This window comes from Palaemon carinicauda, chromosome 7 (assembly GCF_036898095.1).
Source record: "Palaemon carinicauda isolate YSFRI2023 chromosome 7, ASM3689809v2, whole genome shotgun sequence".
Taxonomy (NCBI): Eukaryota; Metazoa; Arthropoda; class Malacostraca; order Decapoda; family Palaemonidae; genus Palaemon; species Palaemon carinicauda.
In genome coordinates this window covers 21,433,284-21,454,415 of record NC_090731.1, presented here as the reverse complement: position 1 = coordinate 21,454,415, position 21,132 = coordinate 21,433,284, and the positions used below count along the sequence as shown (strand labels likewise).

Here is a 21,132-nt window from a genome sequence, read left to right as displayed (position 1 = left end):
TGCAGTAGAGTCAACTTGGGGTCGGCAGACACTAAGGTCTGCTGAGGTAAAGCCTTAACAGCAGAGATCTGTTGTGGCAGAACCTTACTCCTCTTAGGCGGAGTGCATTCAACTGATGACTGCGGCGAGTCAGAGCTGATCCAATGACTGCAGCCCGGTGAGTTCTTGAGGTCTGGACTCTGCGTTTGAGTGGTCTCGAGACCTGAGTCCAGCGTTTCTTCCCTGACAAATGCTCAGCAGACGAGTAAAAGACGGGCTCAATCGTCTGCAGGTGGGAGTGACGGTCTCTGGAAGACACGCCCGCAACCACCGAGGATACTTCTGTGCGCCGATCAAGGCCTGCCGAACCCTTTTGCCCTTCGACATTGCTTCTCCCCTGGGCTTGGGAGCTTGCAAGAGGTCCCGGACTGGGAGGACGACTGGCACGCACAGAAGTATCCTCACGCACCACACTGACACTGACACTAGCACTTGGCACTGCACTGACACTAGCACTCGACACAGCACTGGCACTAATTCCACCCACTGCACTCTTGACCTTAAGTTCCTTGACTTCGGCCATAAGAGACTTATGATCACTTACCACTGACTCTACTTTATCGCCTAAGGCCTGAATGGCACGCAAAACAACAGACATATCAGGCTGAGGGCAAATAGTAGGTTCGGGGGTAGCCACTACAGGGGTAGGAAAAGGTAGGGGATCATGAGGTGAGGAAAAAAGTGAAGAGTGAGAAGAACTCCTCCTAACTCTCTCTCTCTCTAACTTGGTTGAGTACTTAAGAAGACGGACAAAATCAAGTTCCGAAAGTCCGGCGCATTCCTCACATCGATCTTCTAACTGACAGGGCCTTTCCCTACAGTCAGAACAAGCGGTGTGAGGATCTACCGAGGCCTTCGGAATACGCCTATTACAAGACCTACATCGTCTATGGGTGGGGGCTTGTGAAATGTCAGACATCTTGAATCAAAAGAGTTAGCCAAGTGGGGTTTCAAAATCAAGCAAAAGATCGTTAACCGTTAAATCAGGACTAAATAATAGCTATCTAAGCTAATATAGAAGTTTTCCAGTAAAGCGACAGCCGAAATCTGAGAGAATACTTCACCAAAAGCCGTGAAAATACTCGAAGATCATAAGCGTATCCCAGAACGTCTTGCCGGAAGCACGACAGAGGAAAAATTGAGGAGGTGTCAACAAGAAGTACTATAGTACCTGGCCACAGGTGGCGCTGGTAAGTACACCCCCTTCTAGTATTGTGATAGCTGGCGTATCCCTCCATAGAATTCTGTCGGGCAACGGAGTTGACAGCTACATGATTATCGGGTAAGTTTAATATTGAATAATATTATATAGACTACCTCCGAAAAAGATTTGTTCTGTGATGATCTCTATACACATTTATCTATATACAGTACACTATATTATGGGTTAGCATAAGCTTGTGAACGTTACTGGAAAACTGGGATAAATTAATCATGAGGATGTGTTTAAAGTTTTTTTTAAGTTTTCAAGCATTTTAGTTAAGAGCAATTGATTTGAATGATTTTTATTTTGAAAATGTATGTCATTCCTCAGGAAGATGACCTTCGGGGGCTACCGGATACCAAAGGAATCCGTTACATTGAAATGGGCCGGTTTGAAATGGAAGCCTGGTACCAGTCTCAGTATCCTGATGATTATAATCAACAACCAAAAATTTATATCTGTGAATTTTGTTTGAAGTACATGAGATCAAAAACGATACTACAGAGACATGCAGCCAAGTGTGTTTGGAAGCATCCTCCGGGGGATGAAATATATAGGTAAAGTATAAGTGGATGTTGTAATGTAATAGTAATGATGATGGGTAGTGACAGGAATAAAAGTAATTATAAGTTACCTTAGCTAGAACGCTGTTCAAATGTGTTAAGATGAAAGTATTTATTTGGAAGTGAGTCGTAAATGACTCCTCCAACAAGTTATATATCATAATTTGAAAATTTTGGAATTTTTTGGTAATCTTTTCAACAGCTTGTTTCCAAGATTTTACAATAGTTGTTTGTTAAAAGAAGGGTAGTCCTATAAAGTATTTTTCCTCCAGGTAAAATATCACACAATTGGGCTGTTAAAATTTGTAATGATGTGTCAGTAGTTCCTGGCGAGTGGCAGTGGAGCCCTAATCCCAAGTCAGTACACTGAGTAGCCACTTAAACTTTCACTTAGAGCTTGCAGGGTGGTGGAGGTGGGAAATAAAGTTTAAAGGAGTCAAATTTGTGTTAGGAAAAGTAAAGGACTCAAGTTTGTTTAGTTAAGAAATTTACAAAATCAAACATTTTAAAAGTAAATATGTATTTTCCTAGCAATGCAAAACTCATACCTTTAATAGAGAGATTGTTTCAGTAACAATCATTGCTTATTAAGTAGTAAAACTACTGTTGTAGCCTCGCCTCCAGCAGTCGGAAAGCTTCAATTGTGACTTTTCTGCCCAGGACTGAGAAGTTATTGGGGAGAAAAGTGAGATTAAAAGACTCAGGTTTGTATAGCTAGGAAAATACAAATTACTTTTGAAATTTGTGATTTGTTTCTACACGACATACAAACCAACATTGATTGATAGGGAGACTCATTGCTTGATGGGTTAAAAGTCCCTCTAGAACTGAATTAGATGGTTAATATTTTCCTCGAAGCGTCCAGCATCCTGGATCCCATACAGAAGCAAAGCGATGACCAGCAGCCTCTTAAGTAAGTGTCTTTCATAAGGATGAGGAGACTGATAGGACTTAGCCTGTACAGGAGGTCTTTGGTTTACTAAGGTTTCGAGTTACGATGAGTCACCGTTATGAATGGGTTCTCACAAGGTACTTGAAATATTAGTGTAACTCAGTTTCAAGTAACTGTGTTTGGTTTATTAATTTTAAATATTTAACTTAGCCGGTGAATATATAATAGCTGCTGCTCCAGCGGCTCGACAGAAAACGCACACAAAAACTCGCGAGCGATCGCTATGAAGGTTGCGGGTGTGCCCACCAGCGCCAACTATCGGCCAGATACCGCATATACATGTAAACAGACCCAATTTTTTCTCTGTCGGCCTTAACGACAAGACGTATCAATACTCGCTGTTTAACCTGGAGTTTTCTCAACATATTTGGTGAAGTACTTCCTTTTGGTTTGAGCTTTCGCAGTGCAGGTGTTTTATCTTCAACTTAAATCTTGAACTCGTTTTTGGATAGATTTAATTTTTGATGACTTTGGATTGTTTTTTGGACTTTCTTTGACTTTTAAATGGCCGACCCTTCCCTTAGTACGGAAGTGTGTTTTAGGCTTTTAGCAATTATCTTATCACGTTATAAATTAATTATAGATTTTCCTCTATATATTTTATATCTCAACCGCCTTTATTAGGCCTCTTCGATTAGCTTTCCATTTATAATAAACATCAAGATAAATTTTAATGATTTGTTTATATGCGACCTTTCCTGAGAGTAGGCGGTCCTAACTTGGAAACCGAAGTTAAACAACGTTGAGCCCTTTAATCGTAAATAACTTTTACAGAGCAAATGATTTAAAACTTATTAAATGAATATTTTTTAGTAGATATTTTATGAAAGATTTTCTTTGAATAGTCTTCGTACTTTTTCAAAGATGAACTAACGTTTAGTTTATTTATGCTACGCAGTTTGCGCTCTATCGTTACGATAGAGAGAGAGAGTATCACGGTTTCACTTTGCAGAAAGAGTAAATCGATTCTGACGTTTTGTTCATTCTTCTTTCAAAGCTTAAATGTTTTAAATACTATTTTAAAGGAACTTTTTAATTGAAAAACCTTTCAGTTTTTTCCTTTGGTCAAATAACCTGTTTATTGACGAAAGGTAAGTGGGCTCTTCTCTTCGGTGCGAAATCAAGAGAGAGAGAGAGAGAGAGAGAGATAGAGACGGAGAGAGAGAGAGGAGAGAGAACGTTCCGATCTTTATTCTCGTCCCAAGCGAGTAACGTTGTTCTCGAGTCAGTTTTTTACTCTCGTCCCTAGTCTCTGTACGGGGAGAAAGGATAAAACGTTTTTAGTTTTTATTCTCGTCCCAAGGCACTGTACGGTGAGAGATTGAAAACGTAGTTTTGAATGAACTAGTGTTTAGTCTCCTTCCCAGCCACTGATCTTTTTATCTTAAAATATGTTTACTGTTTTTTGCTTGTATTAATGTGCTTACATTATATGACTGATTTCGCAATTATAACCTTTTGATGAGGGTAGAATTGCGTGCTTCAGGTAGAAATCAGTTTTATTCATACCTAATGTGAATTGTTAAAAAATTCGATTTCAGTGAAATAAGTGCAAAACAGAAAATCGTAGTGATAAAGTGATAATTGCGCAAAGTGTTATCAGTGTTGCGACCGAGGGTTCGTCTGTTCGTGCCTGTCGTTCGCCTAGTCCGAGACCTCTTGCAAGCTCCCAAGCCCAGGGGAGAAGTAATGTCGTACGACTTATGGGTTCGAGAGGACTTGATCAGCGAACAGACGTTCCCTCTATGGTTTCAGGCGTGTCTCATCAACACCGCCCCTACCATAAGACGAGCGAGACGATTTTCTCCTCGTCATCCGAAGGCTTTTCGCATAAGAAACCGTGGAACAAGGTTTCGAGGCCCTTTAAGCGAAAGTCAGTCCTTTCAGGACAGGTCCAGCGTCCTGGTTTTAACTATTAGGACAGCTCTGACCCTATGCAGTCATCGGAAGACTGCTCGCCGCCTAAACAAAAGCGTAACACAGGCTCCGAGAGTCTTTTTGTAGGCAAGGTTTTGCAGTCACAGACGTTACCCTCGTATCTTACCGCAACCATTCCCGTTGATCCTAAATGGGTTGTACGGCAAGACATGCAGAATAAGCTTGCCTCTCTTATGGAGGACTATTCTGCTGAGCAGGTTCACGATGATCCTCGACGCTTAGCTGATCGAGATCCTGGCCGTCAGCCGCCCAAACGAACCTTTGCTCGTCCTGTTGACGTTGACGTTACAAAGTCACGACAGTCACGTTTTGTAGAGCCTCACTCGATGCAGTCCAGTGTTGACTTTCAGCCGCTTGTGGACGTTCAGCCGCTGCCGCATGCTCTTGTTGACGTTCAGGACGTTCGCCAACCAGCGAAGTTGACTTGTTTTGACGTTGAGCGTCAAGCACCGCAGTCAAGAGTTGTTTTGACTGCTCAGTCTAGGCAGTCAAGGCAGTCTCGAGTTGACGTCGAGCGTCCTCCCGCACCTGTTGGTTGTTGCTGGTCAGTCCTTTAAGCAGTTACATGACATAGCGTCCTTGACTGCTACTGTTGCTCCTTTGCGTGTGGACTCTGCTTGTCAAGCATTGCCACCACGGCAGGTCTCTCCCTTGCTTGAGACTCGGCTATTGTCGGACAAGGTTCCTTCAGATGAGGAAGTTGCTGTTCCCCCTCCTACTGATATTCCCTTGAGGACTCTGTCAGACGGAGAGGAGCCTAAAGCTGCTCAGCCCTCTATGGACTTTAAATAAATCATGCTGATTTTTAAGGATCTTTGTCCGGATCTTTTTGTAACTGCTGCTCCTCGTTCGCCTAAACGTCAGAGTTTACACTAGGCCTAGCTACTTCGAAGCCGTTGTTTTATAAGCTAGTGCTCTCTCGCTCTTCTAAGAGAGCTTTACGTTTGCTAGGCGACTGGTTTATCACCAGGAGGAGTTTGGGGGAGACAGCCTTTGCTTTCCCTACTTTTAAGCTGGCTTATAGAGCAAGAGTCTGATATGACACGAGAGAAGTTCTCGGCTTGGGAGTTCCTGCCTCTGCCCAGATAGACTTCTCAAACCTCATAGACTCTCCCTGGCGCCTGGCCATGAGACGCTCCAAGATTTTATGGTCGACTTCAGAGCTAGACCATCTCCTGTTAGGAGTTTTTTCGAGCGTTTGAAGTTTTGCTGTACAATTATGTCATGCATAAACAAGGCTTTCAGGGATGGCTCCAATGATCTGACAGCCACGTTCTCTGCAGGAACAAGTCCCTCAGGGATGGCTCCAATGATCTGGCAGCCATGTTCACTGCAGGAGTACGTAAGAGGCAAGTGCGCTCAATGTGTTCATTGTCAAGACAAACTTCACTATGAAGTCTACCAGGCTGTCTTGACAGCATTAATGGAAGGCGACTGGATGGTCTCTCTCGACCTTCAGGAGGCATACTTCCACATTCCTATACACCCGGATTCCCAACCGTTTCTGAAGTTTGTTTACAGGAATGTGGGGTACCAGTTTCGAGCCCTGTGCTTTGGCCTCAGTCCTGCTCCTCTCGTGTTTACGAGGCTCATGAGGAATGTGGCAAAATCCCTCCATCTATCGGGGATCCGAGCCTCCCTGTACTTGGACGACTGGCTTCTCAGAGCATCGTCCAGTCTTCGCTGTCTGCAGGATCTACATTGGACGTTGAGTCTGGCCAGGGAGTTGGGACTTTTGGTCAACCTAAAAGTCCCAACTGATCCCATCCCAGATTATTCTATATTTGGGGATGGAGATTCGCAGTCCAGTTTTTTTCGGGCTTTTCCGTCTGCCACCGAATAGAACAAGCCCTGCTGGAAGTCCAACTCATGCTGAAAAGAAAACGTTTGTTCAGTCAGGAGTTGGAACAGTCTCGTAGGGACTCTCTCATCCCTGGAGCAGTTTGTCCCACTAGGGAGACTACACCTTCTGCTTCTCCGGTTCCATCTAGCCTCTCACTGGAACTAGGACAAGACGTTAGAGACGGTATCATTCCCAGTCTCCGAACCAGTAAAGGCATGCCTGAAATGGTGGGACAGCAATATCAGTCTGAGAGAGGGACTATCCCTAGCAGTCAAGAACCCAAACCACGTGTTGTTCTCAGACGCGTCGGATTTGGGTTGGGGTGCGACCCTGGACGGTCGGGAATGCTCGGGTCTGTGGACCTCAAGTCAGAAGAGCATGCACATCAACGGCAAGGAGCTATTAGCAGTCCACTTGGCCTTGATGATATTCGAAAGCTTCTTCGAAACTAAGTGGTAGAGGTCAACTCAGACAACACCACAGCTTTGGCGTACATCTCCAAGCAAGGAGGCACACACTCCTTCACGCTGCTCGAGATCGCAAGGGACCTTCTCTTATGGTCAAGAAATCGAGGCATCTCCCTGTTGACGAGATTCATCCTGGGGGACTTGAACGTCTTGGCAGACTGTCTCAGTCGGAGGGGTCAGGTGATACCCACGGAATGGACCCTCCACAAGGACGTGGGCAAGAGTCTTTGGGCTACTTGGGGTCAACCCACCATAGACCTCTTTGCCTCCTCGTTGACCAAAAGGTTACCAATCTATTGCTCTCCAGTCCTAGATACAGAAGCAATCCACATAGATGCGTTTTTACTGGATTGGTCTCTTCTGGACTTATATGCATTCCCACCATTCAAGATAGTCAACAAGGTACTGCAGAAGTTCGCCTCTCACGAAGGGACAAGGTTGACGTTGGTTGCTACCCTCTGGCCCGCGAGAGAGTGGTTCACCGAGGTACTTCAATGGCTGGTAGAATTTCCAAGAAGTCTTCCTCTAAGGGTAGATCTGTTACGTCAGCCCCACGTAAAGAATGTCCATCAAAGCCTCCCCGCTCTTCGTCTGACTTCCTTCAGACTATCGAAAGACTCTCAAGAGCTCGAGGCTTTTCGAAGGAGGCAGCCAGTGCGATTGCAAGAGCGAGGAGAGCTTCTACCATTAGAGTATACCAGTCGAAGTGGGAAGTCTTTCGAGACTGGTGCAAGTCAGCATCTGTGTCCTCGTCCAGTACCTCTGTAGCCCAAATCGCAGATTTTCTTTTACATCTGAGAAAAGTTCGCTCCCTTTCAGCTCCCACGATTAAGGGCTACAGGAGCATGTTGGCTTCGGTCTTTCGACATAGAGGCTTAGATCTTTCCAACAATAAAGATCTCCAAGATCTCCTTAAGTCTTTCGAGACCTCTAAGGAACGTCGTTTGGCAACTCCTGGATGGAACTTAGACGTGGTCCTAAGGTTCCTCATGTCAGACAGGTTTGAGCCATTACATTCAGCCTCCCTGAAGGATCTCACCCTCAAGACACTTTTCCTAGTGTGCTTGGCTTCGGCTAAAAGGGTCAGTGAACTTCATGCCTTCAGTAAGAACATCGGCTTTTCTACAGAAAAAGCCACTTGTTCACTTCAACTTGGTTTCCTGGCCAAAAATGAACTGCCTTCTCGTCCTTGGCCTAAATCTTTTGATATTCCTTGCTTATCAGAGATCGTAGGCAACGAACTGGAAAGAGTACAGTAGGGTCCCGAATTATGCGAGAATTTGGTCGATTAATGACCTCGTGTAAATGGAAAATCGCGAATTTCGAAACACACAACTAACAGAAATAATTCCATTGCGGCCATGGCAACCAGCAATTTGCCTATTCAAATGTGTTTACTACCCATTTCCAATACTTTCTTTGTACTATACTGTATTTCTTTATAATATCAAATTGTTCTTGTAAATAAATAAAACATTTAATATACTTTAAAGTTCTAATAACTTGTAAAATGGTTAAAATTACAACCAGGATAGGTATAAACACTATATATTTCTCGTTATAACACAACCCAAAATACAGACAAATTTTAATGTTTGTCATATCTATTGTATAATACAACTGGTGAATAGCAAAACCATCACTCTATAGACTAGCTTGTTGTATGATTGAAAATCCAGAATTATCAAAATAAAGGCGATTTTATATCATGCGTTTCCTAAACACGCTAAAAAGCACAACAGAAAACAACAACCAATGTTTTGTTTACGTTTATCTCTGATCACAACGAAGAAACAGACGCATTTATACATCTGTGTTTTTGAATTGACAGCAATTTTACCAAGTATAGATTATATGTTGAATTTGTTATTACCAATGTTCTAATTATTTTTTATTAGAACTTTCAAATAAATGAAATGAATGCCATTTATGAAATGTTTTTCTCTATGATGCCGCCTGAAACGGAAACCTTCCATTTGTTTACGCTCCATCTTCGATCATAATAAACAAACGAATGCATTAAACACACATGATCTAAGTCATAACTAATGATATTACAAACATTTAGTAAACATTATGTTATTACAAATATTTTACTTACCGTAGCCATATAAATTCCTAAATTCGTATCAAAGCTGGAAATTTTTTTTCCTTATGCGTTTAATCCACAATAGCAAACTGCCGCTAATGACAGTGATAACTTACGATAATTCTAAACTGTTACGAAAGATAATTGTCCTTTCCATATCCAAAATACTTTTCCTAACTTCAGTTATAAGTCAACTTGTACCCACCTCAATTATGGATCCATATGCAAAAAAAGGTAAAAGAAGAAAGTACTAGGCCTATTTTTAAAGTCACCGAACAATTAGGTTACCGCTATAACGTTCGATGTGAGAGAGAGAGAGAGAGAGAGAGAGAGAGAGAGAGAGATGGTTTTAAAGTACTAAACAATAAATATGATAGGTTATAACACATTGGTGTTTATGTAATATTAACTGTATAGATGGTTTGAATAAGTTAAGAAATGGTGTAAACAATTCTTTGTTATTGTATTCGCGCGGAAGCTAGACATCAGCTGATGTGATCACAGCCAAAAGTAAAACAAAAATAAGTTAGCAATACTCGATTTTTAAAACACACCCGAAATTTAACAACGTAAGTACATGTTTTATTATAGCGCAATTGACATTTAAAGAGTAAAACTTTTCTGGAATAGAATGGTGTTTCCTAAAAAATAGTGGTTTGCGGACGAAATCGGTTACCGTATTTTAAGCTATGATTGAAATGGATGTATACACGGTATAATTTTTTCGTTTTGTATTTAATTGACACTTCAAGAAAACCGATTTTGGTTTCTTCATCTATTTGTAAGTATTGTATAACGAGAGAGAGAGAGAGAGAGAGAGAGAGAGAGAGAGAGAGAGAGAGATCAGCTGTTGTAATTGAATGTCGTGTTTTTGTTTCGTGTACCCCCTGAAGCGAGGAATTGATCGCCACAACTAACAATATTCATGTTAATTTCATTCTTAAACTCAAGTTGCCATTATGTGAACTATGGTTTTATTTCTTACGGAGAGAGAGAGAGAGAGAGAGAGAGAGAGAGAGAGAGAGAGAGAGAGAGAGAGAGAGAGAGATTTGAAATCTCTCTCTCTCTCTCTCTCTCTCTCTCTAGATTTTATTTTACCGTCTACTCTACAAAACCAATGTTTGCAAATCAAATGTATACTGTTTAAAATATGACAAAATATTGACGACTCGTTACCGAAGTTTAGGCTATTCACTGCCGATAAACACAAAATATTGACGACTCGTTACCGAAGTTTAGGCTATTCACTGCCGATAAACGAACCCAGTCTACTCGTGAAAACCTTGAACGCCCAGAGGGAAAAATAAGGCTTTTAAATATACTGTACTAAACAAAAATAGTGCTTTAATATACCATCATTAACACTACCATTACAATTATCGTAAGGCTGGAGAAAGATAAAGATTGCCGAGAACGTAACCACATTTTTGTTTACATTTTGTCAGCTGGACTCGCACAGTTAACAGTTGATTTCATTGTTGATGTGGAATTTTATCCTTAAATAGGCTATTCATTATGAAATTATGTTAATGAAATGTAATGTTAATATTTTTTGTAACATTTATTATAAATTACCGTATTTAGGGCTACCAATATACTTAAAAAGACAATAGATTTGATACATTTTGTAGTGCTTGACTCGCGAACTTTGAACAGCCTCGCAGATACAGAAAATTTATTTTTGAAAAATAGCGATCGCGGAAAAGGGGAATTGTGTAATTCGAACACGCTTAATTCGGGACCCTACTGTATTATGTCCTGTTAGAGCTCTTAAGTTCTATTTAGCTCGTACTAAGTCATTACGAGGTAAATCTGAGGCATTATGGTGCTCAGTTAAGAAACCATCATTGCCTATGTCAAAGAATGCTTTGTCATATTTTATCAGATTTTTAATACGAGAAGCTCATTCTCACTTGAATGAGAAAGACCGATGTTTGCTTAAGGTTAAGACGCACGAAGTTAGAGCTATAGCAACCTCCGTGGCCTTCAAGCAAAATAAATCTCTGCAAAGTATTTTGGACGCGACTTTTTGGAGAAGCAAGTCAGTGTTCGCGTCATTTTACTTAAAAGATGTCCAGACTCTTTACGAGGACTGCTACACACTGGGTCCATTCGTTGCAGCGAGTGTAGTAGTGGGTGAGGGTTCTACCACTACATTACCCTAATTCCAATATCCTTTTTAATCTGTCTCTTGAAATGTTTTTAATATTGTTTTTTGGGTTGTACGGAAGGCTAAGAAGCCTTTCGCATCCTGGTTGATTTGGCGGGTGGTCAAAGTCATTTCTTGAGAGCGCCCAGATTAGGGGTTTGATGAGGTCCTGTTGTATGGGTTGCAGCCCTTAATACTTCAGCTCCTGGGAATCTTTCAGCATCCTAAGAGGATCGCTGGGCTTCGTGAGGAAGACAGACTAATAAGGCAGAGTAATCGTCTAAGTCAACTTCCTTACCAGGTACCTTTATATATTTGGGTTTTGTTATGATATAACTGTCAAAAACTCTAAGCATATACGCTGTAAACTTAATTAACTCTGGTCTCTACCCACCACCATGGGTGTGAATCAGCTATTATATATTCACTGGCTAAGTTAAATATTTAAAAATGATATTTTAATTATAAAATAAATTTTTGAATATACTTACCCGGTGAATATATAAATTAAAGGCCCCCCCTTCCTCCCCGATAGAGACCCAGCGGGATGAGAAAAATTGAGTCTGTTTACATGTATATGCGGTATCTGGCCGATAGTTGGCGCTGGTGGGCACACCCGCAACCTTCATAGCGATCGCTCGCGAGTTTTTGTGTGTGTTTTCTGTCGAGCTGCTGGAGCAGCAGCTATTATATATTCACCGGGTAAGTATATTCAAAAATTTATTTTATAATTAAAATATCATTTTAATGAAATACTTGCTGATGTAGAGAACAGCTGATGCCGTCACCTGGCCACATTGTTGTGTTGTTACACACCACTTTAGCATCAGTTTGCCATCTTAGCTTACAATATGCATTCAGGATTTTGGTGTTGGTCTTTTTTTTGGTAATTTTTCTGCCTCTCTGGTTTTACATCATTTGTGGAAAGCATAAGGGAGACTTTTGATGGTAATGCATCTAAGAAGAGAAAAGCCACTACAAAGGAAATTAAAGTGGACGTAGTGAAGTAAACCAAAAAAAGGAGATATCCCCTAAGAACATAGGTCGTGTGTTAGGCATTACTTGTTCTAGGGTTGTGAGTATCATCAAGGATGCACATCGCATCCTTGAGCATGTGAAAGGATCTGCCCCTATGAAGTAGACCATTATTACAAAACCAGTGTCTCATGATTGAGATTGAGAGGTTGTTAGTGCTCTGGTTGGACGACCAGAATCAGCGGCATATCCCAGCAAGCATAATGGTGATTCAGAAGGCTAAACATTTGTTTGAAATTTTGGAAAGGAAGTGAAAGTGAGGAATTTGGGACCATTATGGGATGGTTTATGAAATTTAAGGCTTGTGCCAATTTTTATACCTTAAAGGTGCAAGGTGAAGCTGCTAGTGCTGATAGTGAATTAGCAAGTGAATTTTCTAATGCATTGGCTGCGATCATTAAGGAAGGTGAGTTTTGTGCTGAATGTTGTGTCACTCCATATACTGACTGGCATGTATTCGCTCATAGGAGCTGCAGGAAGTCATTAAATTTCATGATCCTTTCTGACTTTCTTTCTCCGATCCATTTAACTGGAAGGCCAGGTCCCGGGTGAATGGAAGGAGCACTGTCTGAACTTTTCCAGGGAAGGACGAGAATGGAGTAGCCTACTGGACTTGTAGGTCACTGGATTCTTTCTTAGTGCTTACTGAAGGTGTGATTTTAATTTCAAACTAGTTATCCTTAAAAGCCCTTAGTGGTAACTAATCAGTGGTAGAGGAGACTTGTTTGCACCTTCTTCCACCATTACCGCCCTGATGATGTTCCCCCATGGGAGCCGGGATGCAACTCTTGTATCAGTAAATTCTATAAGAGATGTAATTCTCTTGGTTTCCTTGTCTGGCCAAGCGGGAGGCTATCATACTCCTTTTCTCTGTGTTTCGAATGGCACATGAGCATCTGAACGGTGCACCAAAAAGACCTTGTTCTTGGTGTTTGATGAGATCAAGTCAGTGTATTTCCTCGTACTTGGACTTTGACAAACCTGTGGTCGTAGCACAGGGCATTGCGGTGGTTTACCCAGCTATCTAACCTTGATTTAGCTTGGTGGATGGCCATGGAAGTAGATTCCATGGCAGAGGACTCAGATGTTGGGACATCATAATCTCATTCCATATGGGTCCCTACCATCGATGCGAACTCTTCCAGTTCAGTCGATTGTTGAGGGTACCAGTAAAATGCCTCATAATTAGGATGCCATCAATCATTATTGTGTAAGGAATACCATAACTCGGAGTAAGTCAGGACTGTTGTACTAAGCAGCCTCAAGGGTAGTTGTCTCTGGTGCCTTCTTCCTGAAATAAATACTACACAAGTAATTTTGCTTGAAGAGTATCCTTGCTGATAACTGCACATGCAAGATGGGACATCCCTGAGCTTGTACAAGTGGTGAGATTAGAATTGAGAAGTCACATGTGGCAACAGTTTGAGCACATAACTAAGATGGAAGATTTTGGCATCTGGGAAAACTCAAGTCATAGATCGGGCTTTGACTATGTGAAGATCAAAATTGAAGAGTAGTATCATTGAGTTGGAATTTCTCACGCACTGGTGTCACTGAAGTGTCTTGAGAATGTCCCAGGATAGGAAAGGGACAAGGTTATTTACTTATGTCCTGACCAGCAGTGTTCGGACTCACTCTCAAACAAGGCTGAGTACTGGAAACAGGAGTTCCCATAGTCTGTACTGAAAATTAAAATTCTTCATGGAGGTTTTGATTTTGGTGCAGTGCTGCTGCTCTTACTAAACCATGCAGAGTGAATGGCCTAAGTATCGAGTGATTGCACCAGATATGTCTTCTTGTGCTTCAGTGATTCCTTTCTCCTCCTTTTATACTTTAGTAGCACTGTGAAGCAACAGGTAATGAGAGCAGCTGAACTAGTTCCTTGGTGGCTCAAAAGTTATGAGGCCTTGAGGCACAAGTGTAAGGTGTCATCATTGTTGCAGATTATGTGGTTCAAGATCTCTGTAACCAATTACAAATTTCCAAGTTGCTGTACATAATCATAAGGTTCCTGACCTTGGAAAGCAATCGTATAACCGATCATATTGTTCCCAATTGCTGCACGTGAAGGTAGAGTTCCAGATCGTTGTAAATGATTGTAGAGTTCCCAATCGTGATAAATGATCGGAGAGTTACCGGTAAGCTATCGTAGAGGTCTCAATCTTTGTAGATGATCATAGAGTTCCCGATCACAGTAACTAATTGTAATTTCTGTGATTGCAGCGCATGATGAATCCCATGGGAAAACACCAATTGGGGAGAGCTACTAGAAGCCAACCTGCCTTGCAAGGAGTGAGCGCAGTTGCAACATTCCCCTAAAGATGGAACACAAAAGGGCAGGGCACAAGAAACCTTGCACTCTTGCTGGTAAGATCTCTTATCCTCTACACACAAGAATGGTCCTAGGTTCCTCTTCCATCATATCATGTAAAAGAAGAGCAAGGACAAAGTAAATGCCAGAAGTTCAGAGACTCAAATGTCACTGAAGAAGATACGTAAAGTTTCCGATCATGTAGTGTTTAGAAAGTGCGGTGAATTCTTTAACGTTGTAACCAAACACAATGACAATAAGCAATTTTGATATATGACCTCTCAGACTGTACTCTGTATACAACTCAGGTTGGTGAATGTCCTTTTATCTCTATAGAGAAAACAAGAGCTCGATCTTGTATGGTGCTGAATGCTAGCTACGGGCCTGTGAGCACTTTTATCCTGAACCGCTCAGTGACGAGTGTGCTCTTGGTATGAACCATGCATTGTGTATAATCTTGGTATTTACCGCCCTTACGTACTCCAAGATTGCAGAGACAAGTAGCTACATTGATTGGACCTATTTAGACAATGTCTTCGTCTTCAAGTTTAGCAGTACCACTGGTTGAGAGTTCTGCATTCTGTACGAGACCGACAGTGGTTTACAAACAAAGTGTACCGTTGTCGGTTTCCAAAGAGACAATTTTTGATATGCATCTTCTCCCTCACTCTCCCGATAGCTAAACAATAATCATGCAGGAAAGGAAGAGGAGGGCAAGGCCCTCACTCTTACTGGTAGTGTACATGCTCGTTCTTGTGAGAGAGCACAGATAGCCTGTGTGTAACCACTCATATCACATGCTGATACTTATCTTCGTGGAAGGAATATTCATGGTAGATATATTCTAACCTCACAAATGTGAGCTCCCATTAGATGAGCGCTACTTTCTAGGACACTTGCGAACAGTAGTGTCCTCAATCTAGTGATCGCATGCCAGCAATAGAGTGCACTTAAGTGAGAAGAGGTGGGACATCAAGATTTAATAACTGTGTACCATCTGTGGGAGTATGAGAGTTGAACAGCACTCGTGTTCCAACAGGTGAGTGGCCATGTGCATTAGTAGATACGAGAGAACAAGCATTTGAATGCTGTAAGTCAGATGAATGAGTGCAAATAGACAGGTGGGCCCCCTCTTTGGGGTGTGAGCAGTCTTGCAAATACTAAAAGTTCAATGACTAAGAGGGCTAACGTAAAAAGGTAAGGCGGTGCTCCGGTAGAGGAGTGCTTTCGTGAGCAGGTGAGGAGGTGCGTGATTACAAACTGGCTAGATGGCACAGTCACAAGCAGAGGAGATTGAGAACAATCGCCAGCAGCTGAATTGGTGCCCTATGCAAGCTGGTGAGATGGCTCACAATTGATCGCGAGCAGATAAGGTGCTGGTTCCGTTGATGTGTGGAATTGGGAGCATTTGAGATAGTGATCATGTAGATACTCGCGATCACGAACAAATGAGATGGAGCTACATTAAGAGCGTGTGATCACGAACAGAGAGGTAGCGCTCCCATAGGAGCATGCGATTACAAACAGGTGAGATGGTGATTGCAAGCAGGTGAGATAGCTCTCCCATAGAAGCACCCAACCACGAAGAGGTAAGAGGGCCACTCTCTTATGAGTGTTCAAGCACATAGTTTCATGCTAATGCATAGTACCTCTCTGATGGGCACAAGAACAAGTGAGGTGGCATTCCTGTAAGAGCATGTGATCACAAACAGGTGAGATGGTGCTCCTGTAGGAGGGCACAATCTCAAACAGATGAGGTGGGGCTCCCATAGAATAACATGAGCACATAGTAGCATGCTAATGCATAGTAGTGTGCTAATGGGCATGAACAAAGTAGCTCGTAATCTCATTGTCTCTTTCTTTGTCGTCAGTGAAAGATTGGGCGATTAACCTTCCTAGGTGAGAGAAATGGTAGGAGGAACTTATATGAAACTCCAATTGATTGGTCTTAAAGAACCAGTCATTAAAATAGGGGAAAAAGATGGGCAACACTAATTTTCTTTTGACTGGCAGTGTGCTGCAAGTCAAATGAATTCTTGGATTCGCTGTTGGTGCTAAGAGATTAAGATACGACGGATGTGAAGGAATAATTTGTTCTTCTATCAATGGTATACTATGATATTTCACTCTTAAATTATGATGACAACATGATCACTTCAATACACTGGTGAGGGAATAAACAGCAACTGTAATGTAGTTAACAGGAACAAAAAATGTATATCGACAAGTTACGCAGAAACTGTCAGTCAGGAATACCGTAAAACCTTTTGTCTTCCTGAAATTCCTTCTTTCACAACAAACCACTAATCCTAAACTAGAACAAAATTAAAAGAGCCAGTTTATGATGCCACGGGTATGTCGGTATTCTGCGGCTGCTGGAAACAAAGTTCCAGTTCAAGCCAAGAAGAAATCATAGTTCAATTAAAGGAAACAAATAACATTATTTACATTCAGAAACTGTTATTAGACAGCGTCCATTTAATTTATATACTACATGGGTGTTTCTAATTTTAAAATTATATACATCTTGGTTCTCTTTTCTCTTCTCTTTTATTGATGACTGCCACAATCCTACCAGCTGTTCAATCTGCTTTTGATGATATGTGCTCGGTGTATCACATTGTTGGTGGTTGATCTCATCATAGATGCAGCTTTAGGTCATTCATTATTTTTATGAAACTCCTCTGATGTTCATAATGCTTCTCTCGAACTCTGGTTTGATGTCGACGTATACTCTGAAATTAAAATATTCTTGTTTTCTTTCCATAAAACTTAGTCATCTAGTGCAGTAGTAAGATAATTGGCAGCACCTTTATCTTTTCAGTTGCCTTTTTGACCTCTTGTTAATGTATCAATGTGTACAGTATCTCCCTCCAGAGTATGTGGTTTTTATGATATAAACTATTAAAGATGATAAGGGATGTCTTCTTCTGAATGTAACTCCTTTGAGAGTTGTTCAAGGAAGTTTTTCTAGATCATGATCATTCTCTTTTTGTCTCATTTCAAAATATTGGGATTTAGATAATCTTAATGAAGAATGTGATCGCTTACCACAGTATTCCTTTTATGTCGAGGTATTTTGGATGGTAACTGACCGTATTAAGAATTCCAAACGTTGAGGGAAATTAACATTTAATTCATGGGAAAATCCAGAGAAGACTAGGCTAGTTGACTTAGAGGAGGAAGAGGATGGTGGTGTCTCTAGCTAGGGGAGGAAGAGGATGGTGGTGTCTCTAGCTATTAACGAGCTTTCAGGTTTCAATAGTAATGAACTTCATAAGGTTTTTACCTCCTCTACTTTGTTTGTCAAATCTAAGAAGGCCAATAAATCTTCAGGCAATGGAAGGGGTTTTAGCCTAATCTGCCCTGTTTTGAGTGCTAGGCTAACTCCTCCAAGTATATAATATCATAGCCTTTAATTCCCGAGATGAACAGAACGGTTCATCATTAAAGAAATAGCTATTGTTATTAGTAGTTGAGATAATAGAAATAGTAGTTGTAATGTATGTATTCTTGCATAATAAGCTGAGTAGATGACTTTAAGTTTTTTTAAAAAGTGTAATTTGTAAGTATTTGGAGGAAAGAAGAGAGAAAATCTAGAATTTGCTGAATAGATGGAATTTAAAAGGTGTTGGAAGGAATTGCCTAAGGATTCTTCGAGTGCAAGAATGCACGCAAGATACCTACCTTTTTTATCTTGATGATACTGTATAGCATTTGTTGTCAGCTTCCTAACTTATTGGAGAAAGTTAACTAATTATATCAAGCTTTGAGCAACTGAATAAATCCATACCATTTTTGTACTTACATGATCTTTTTATTCATAAATACAACAAAAACATCCAAGCATAGTTTCCATAGGGTGTATTTTAATTTTCTTATTATTTCATCTTTCTAACTGATGTCTATGGCCAGCTCTGGTACATATATCAGTCTTACAGTCACGGATTAAGGATTTTGTCTATTCACCTGGTAAAGTTATTATCAATATAATTTTGAGTAGAAGTATATTTGCCCTGCAGTTTAAGCTCATGTGAATTGAAAGGATTGTATCCAAGAAATATGAATTTTTGAAAACAATTTTAACGTATTTTAACAGTCAATTTCTTTTACTGTTTGTACTTTTCCCCTAGCAGTACCAGCTGAACTCAGTTGAGTCCCTTGTTAGGCTGGGAGGAACGTAGAGAGTAGAGGTCCCCTTTTTGGTTTTTGTTTCATTTGTTGATGTTGGCTACCCCCCAAAATTGGGGGAAGTGCCTTGGTATATGTATGTATGTATGTACTTTCCTCTAAACTGATAAGATCAGTATTGATTATTAGTGAAGGAAAGTTACCAGTTTGAGAGTAGAAGCTCTATCTGTGTAGAAAGTTTTTATACTTTGTTGCCAAAATCTTTGATTATCTGTTCAAAGTAGTTTTGGTAGTTATGAGTGTTTATAGATTAAAATTAGGGTGTTAGTTCCAAATCATTTTAGAATTTCAGCCTATTTAGGATTCACGTTATTCACATACTGTATGTTTTTATATTATTAATTTTTCTCCTTATTTACTCATTAGTGTACAGGTTATACATTTTCAGACTTGCCATTAATGTTGATCAATTTTATTTCATAATTTCTAAAGTATTTTTTTCTTTTCCTATTTTTACAGAAAAGATAAACTTTCAGTATGGGAAGTAGATGGCAAAAAATACAAAATATACTGTCAAAATTTATGTCTTCTTGCCATGCTGTTCCTTGATCACAAAACGCTTTACTACGATGTTGAACCATTTTTGTTTTACATTATGACTCAAGCTGATGGAGAAGGTTGCCATATCATTGGTTACTTTAGTAAGGTGAGTTCCTTTCATTACAATACTGTTTTATATGTGAAGTAGTTAGACAATTTAAAGAAGGTTAGCGGGAGGTCCTTTAATTGTGGGGTACTACTTATATGTACTGTAAATGTTTTACACTATATTTACTCAATATTGCCTTCTTTTAAACTTTCCATGATACATAAATCCTATTATCAAGAAGATTATGCCAAAACTTTGCACTTGTGAGTCCTTTTCAAAATTTTTGAGAGATATGTAAACAATATACTTTACATCCTGCTTTCAAGTTTTGAAGGTATAGTGTCCAACATTAATCAAAATATAATTTTCAATATTTAACTTAGCCGGTGATTATAATAGCTGCAACTCTGTTGCTCGACAGAAAACTCTAAGGTAAAACTCGCCAGCGATCGCTACACAGGTTGCGGGTGTGCCCAACAGCGCCATCTGTCGTCCAGATACCCAGTACTCAATGTAAACAAAGAACTCAATTTTCTCTCTGTCGAGCTATCGACAAGACGTACTTACTCGCTGTTGCTAAACTGGAGTTTTTTCACAACTAATTGGTGAAGTACTTTATTCTAGTTTTGAGCTTTCGCTATGCAGGTGTTTTATCTTCATCTTAAATCTTGAACTCGTTTTGGATAGATTTAATTATGGTGACAAAGAGAGTATGGACTTTCTTTCACTTTTAAATGGCCGACCCTTCCCTTAGACGGAAGTGTGTTTAGGCTTTTAGTAATTATATCACGTTATAGATTTTCCTCTATATATTTTATATCTCTCCACCTTTATTAGGCCTCTTCGATTAACTTTCCATTTATTATAAACATATAAAAATAATTTTAATGTTTTGTTTATATAGACCTTTCCTGAGAGTAGGCGGTCCTAACTTGGAAACCGAAGTTAATCAACGTTGAGCCCTTTATATCGTAATTAGCTTTTAAAGAGCTAAGGATTTAAAACTTTTTAAATGTAATATTTTATGAAAGAATTTCTTTGATAGTCTTCGTACTGTTTTCAAAGATGAACTAACGTTTAGTTTATTTATGCTACGCAGTTGTTGACGTTCAGGACGTTCAACATGCGCTCTATCGTTACGATAGAGAGAGAGTGTATCACGGTTTCACTTTGCAGTAAGAGTAAATCGATTCTGACGTTTTGTTCATTCTTTCTTAGCTTAAATGTTTTAAATTCTATTTTAAAGGAACTTTTTATTTGAAAAACCTTTCAGTTTTTTCCTTTAGTCAAATAACATGTTTTTTTTTGACGAAATATAATTGGGCTCTTCTCGTAGGTGCGAAATCAAGAGAGAAAGAGAGAGAGAGATAGAGACGGAGGGAGAGAGAGGAGAGCTAACGTTCCGTTCAAGCGGGTAACGTTGTTCTCGAGTTACTCTCGTCCCTAGTCGCTGTACGGGGAGGAAGGATAAAACGTTTTAGTTTTTTATTCTCGTCCCCAGGCTATGTGCGGTGAGAGATTGAAAACGTAGTTATATGAACTAGTGTTTAGTCTCTTTCCCAGCCACTGATTTTTTTATCTTAAAATATGTTTTCTGTTTTTTGCTGGTATTAATGAGCTTGCATTATACGACTGATTTCGCAATTACTACCTTTTAATGAAGGGTAGAATTGCGTGTTTCAGGTAGAAATCAGTAAAAGTTTCGATTTCAGTGAAATAAGTGCAGAACAGAAAATCGAAGTGATAAAGTGATATGCGCAAA

The 21,132-nt window shown here is 40.2% G+C and overlaps 1 protein-coding gene across 3 annotated transcripts in view; it reads left to right on the top strand.

Moving 5' to 3' along the window:
- chm (chameau) overlaps nucleotides 1–21,132 on the top strand; it is a 94,687-nt gene that overhangs the window by 46,823 nt on the left and 26,732 nt on the right. For all 3 annotated transcript variants that reach the window (XM_068376635.1, XM_068376634.1, XM_068376633.1), the window contains 2 exons: nucleotides 1,574–1,800; nucleotides 19,241–19,427. In XM_068376635.1, the coding sequence (XP_068232736.1) occupies nucleotides 1,574–1,800; nucleotides 19,241–19,427 (414 nt within the window). The remainder of the gene's footprint in view (nucleotides 1–1,573; nucleotides 1,801–19,240; nucleotides 19,428–21,132) is intronic.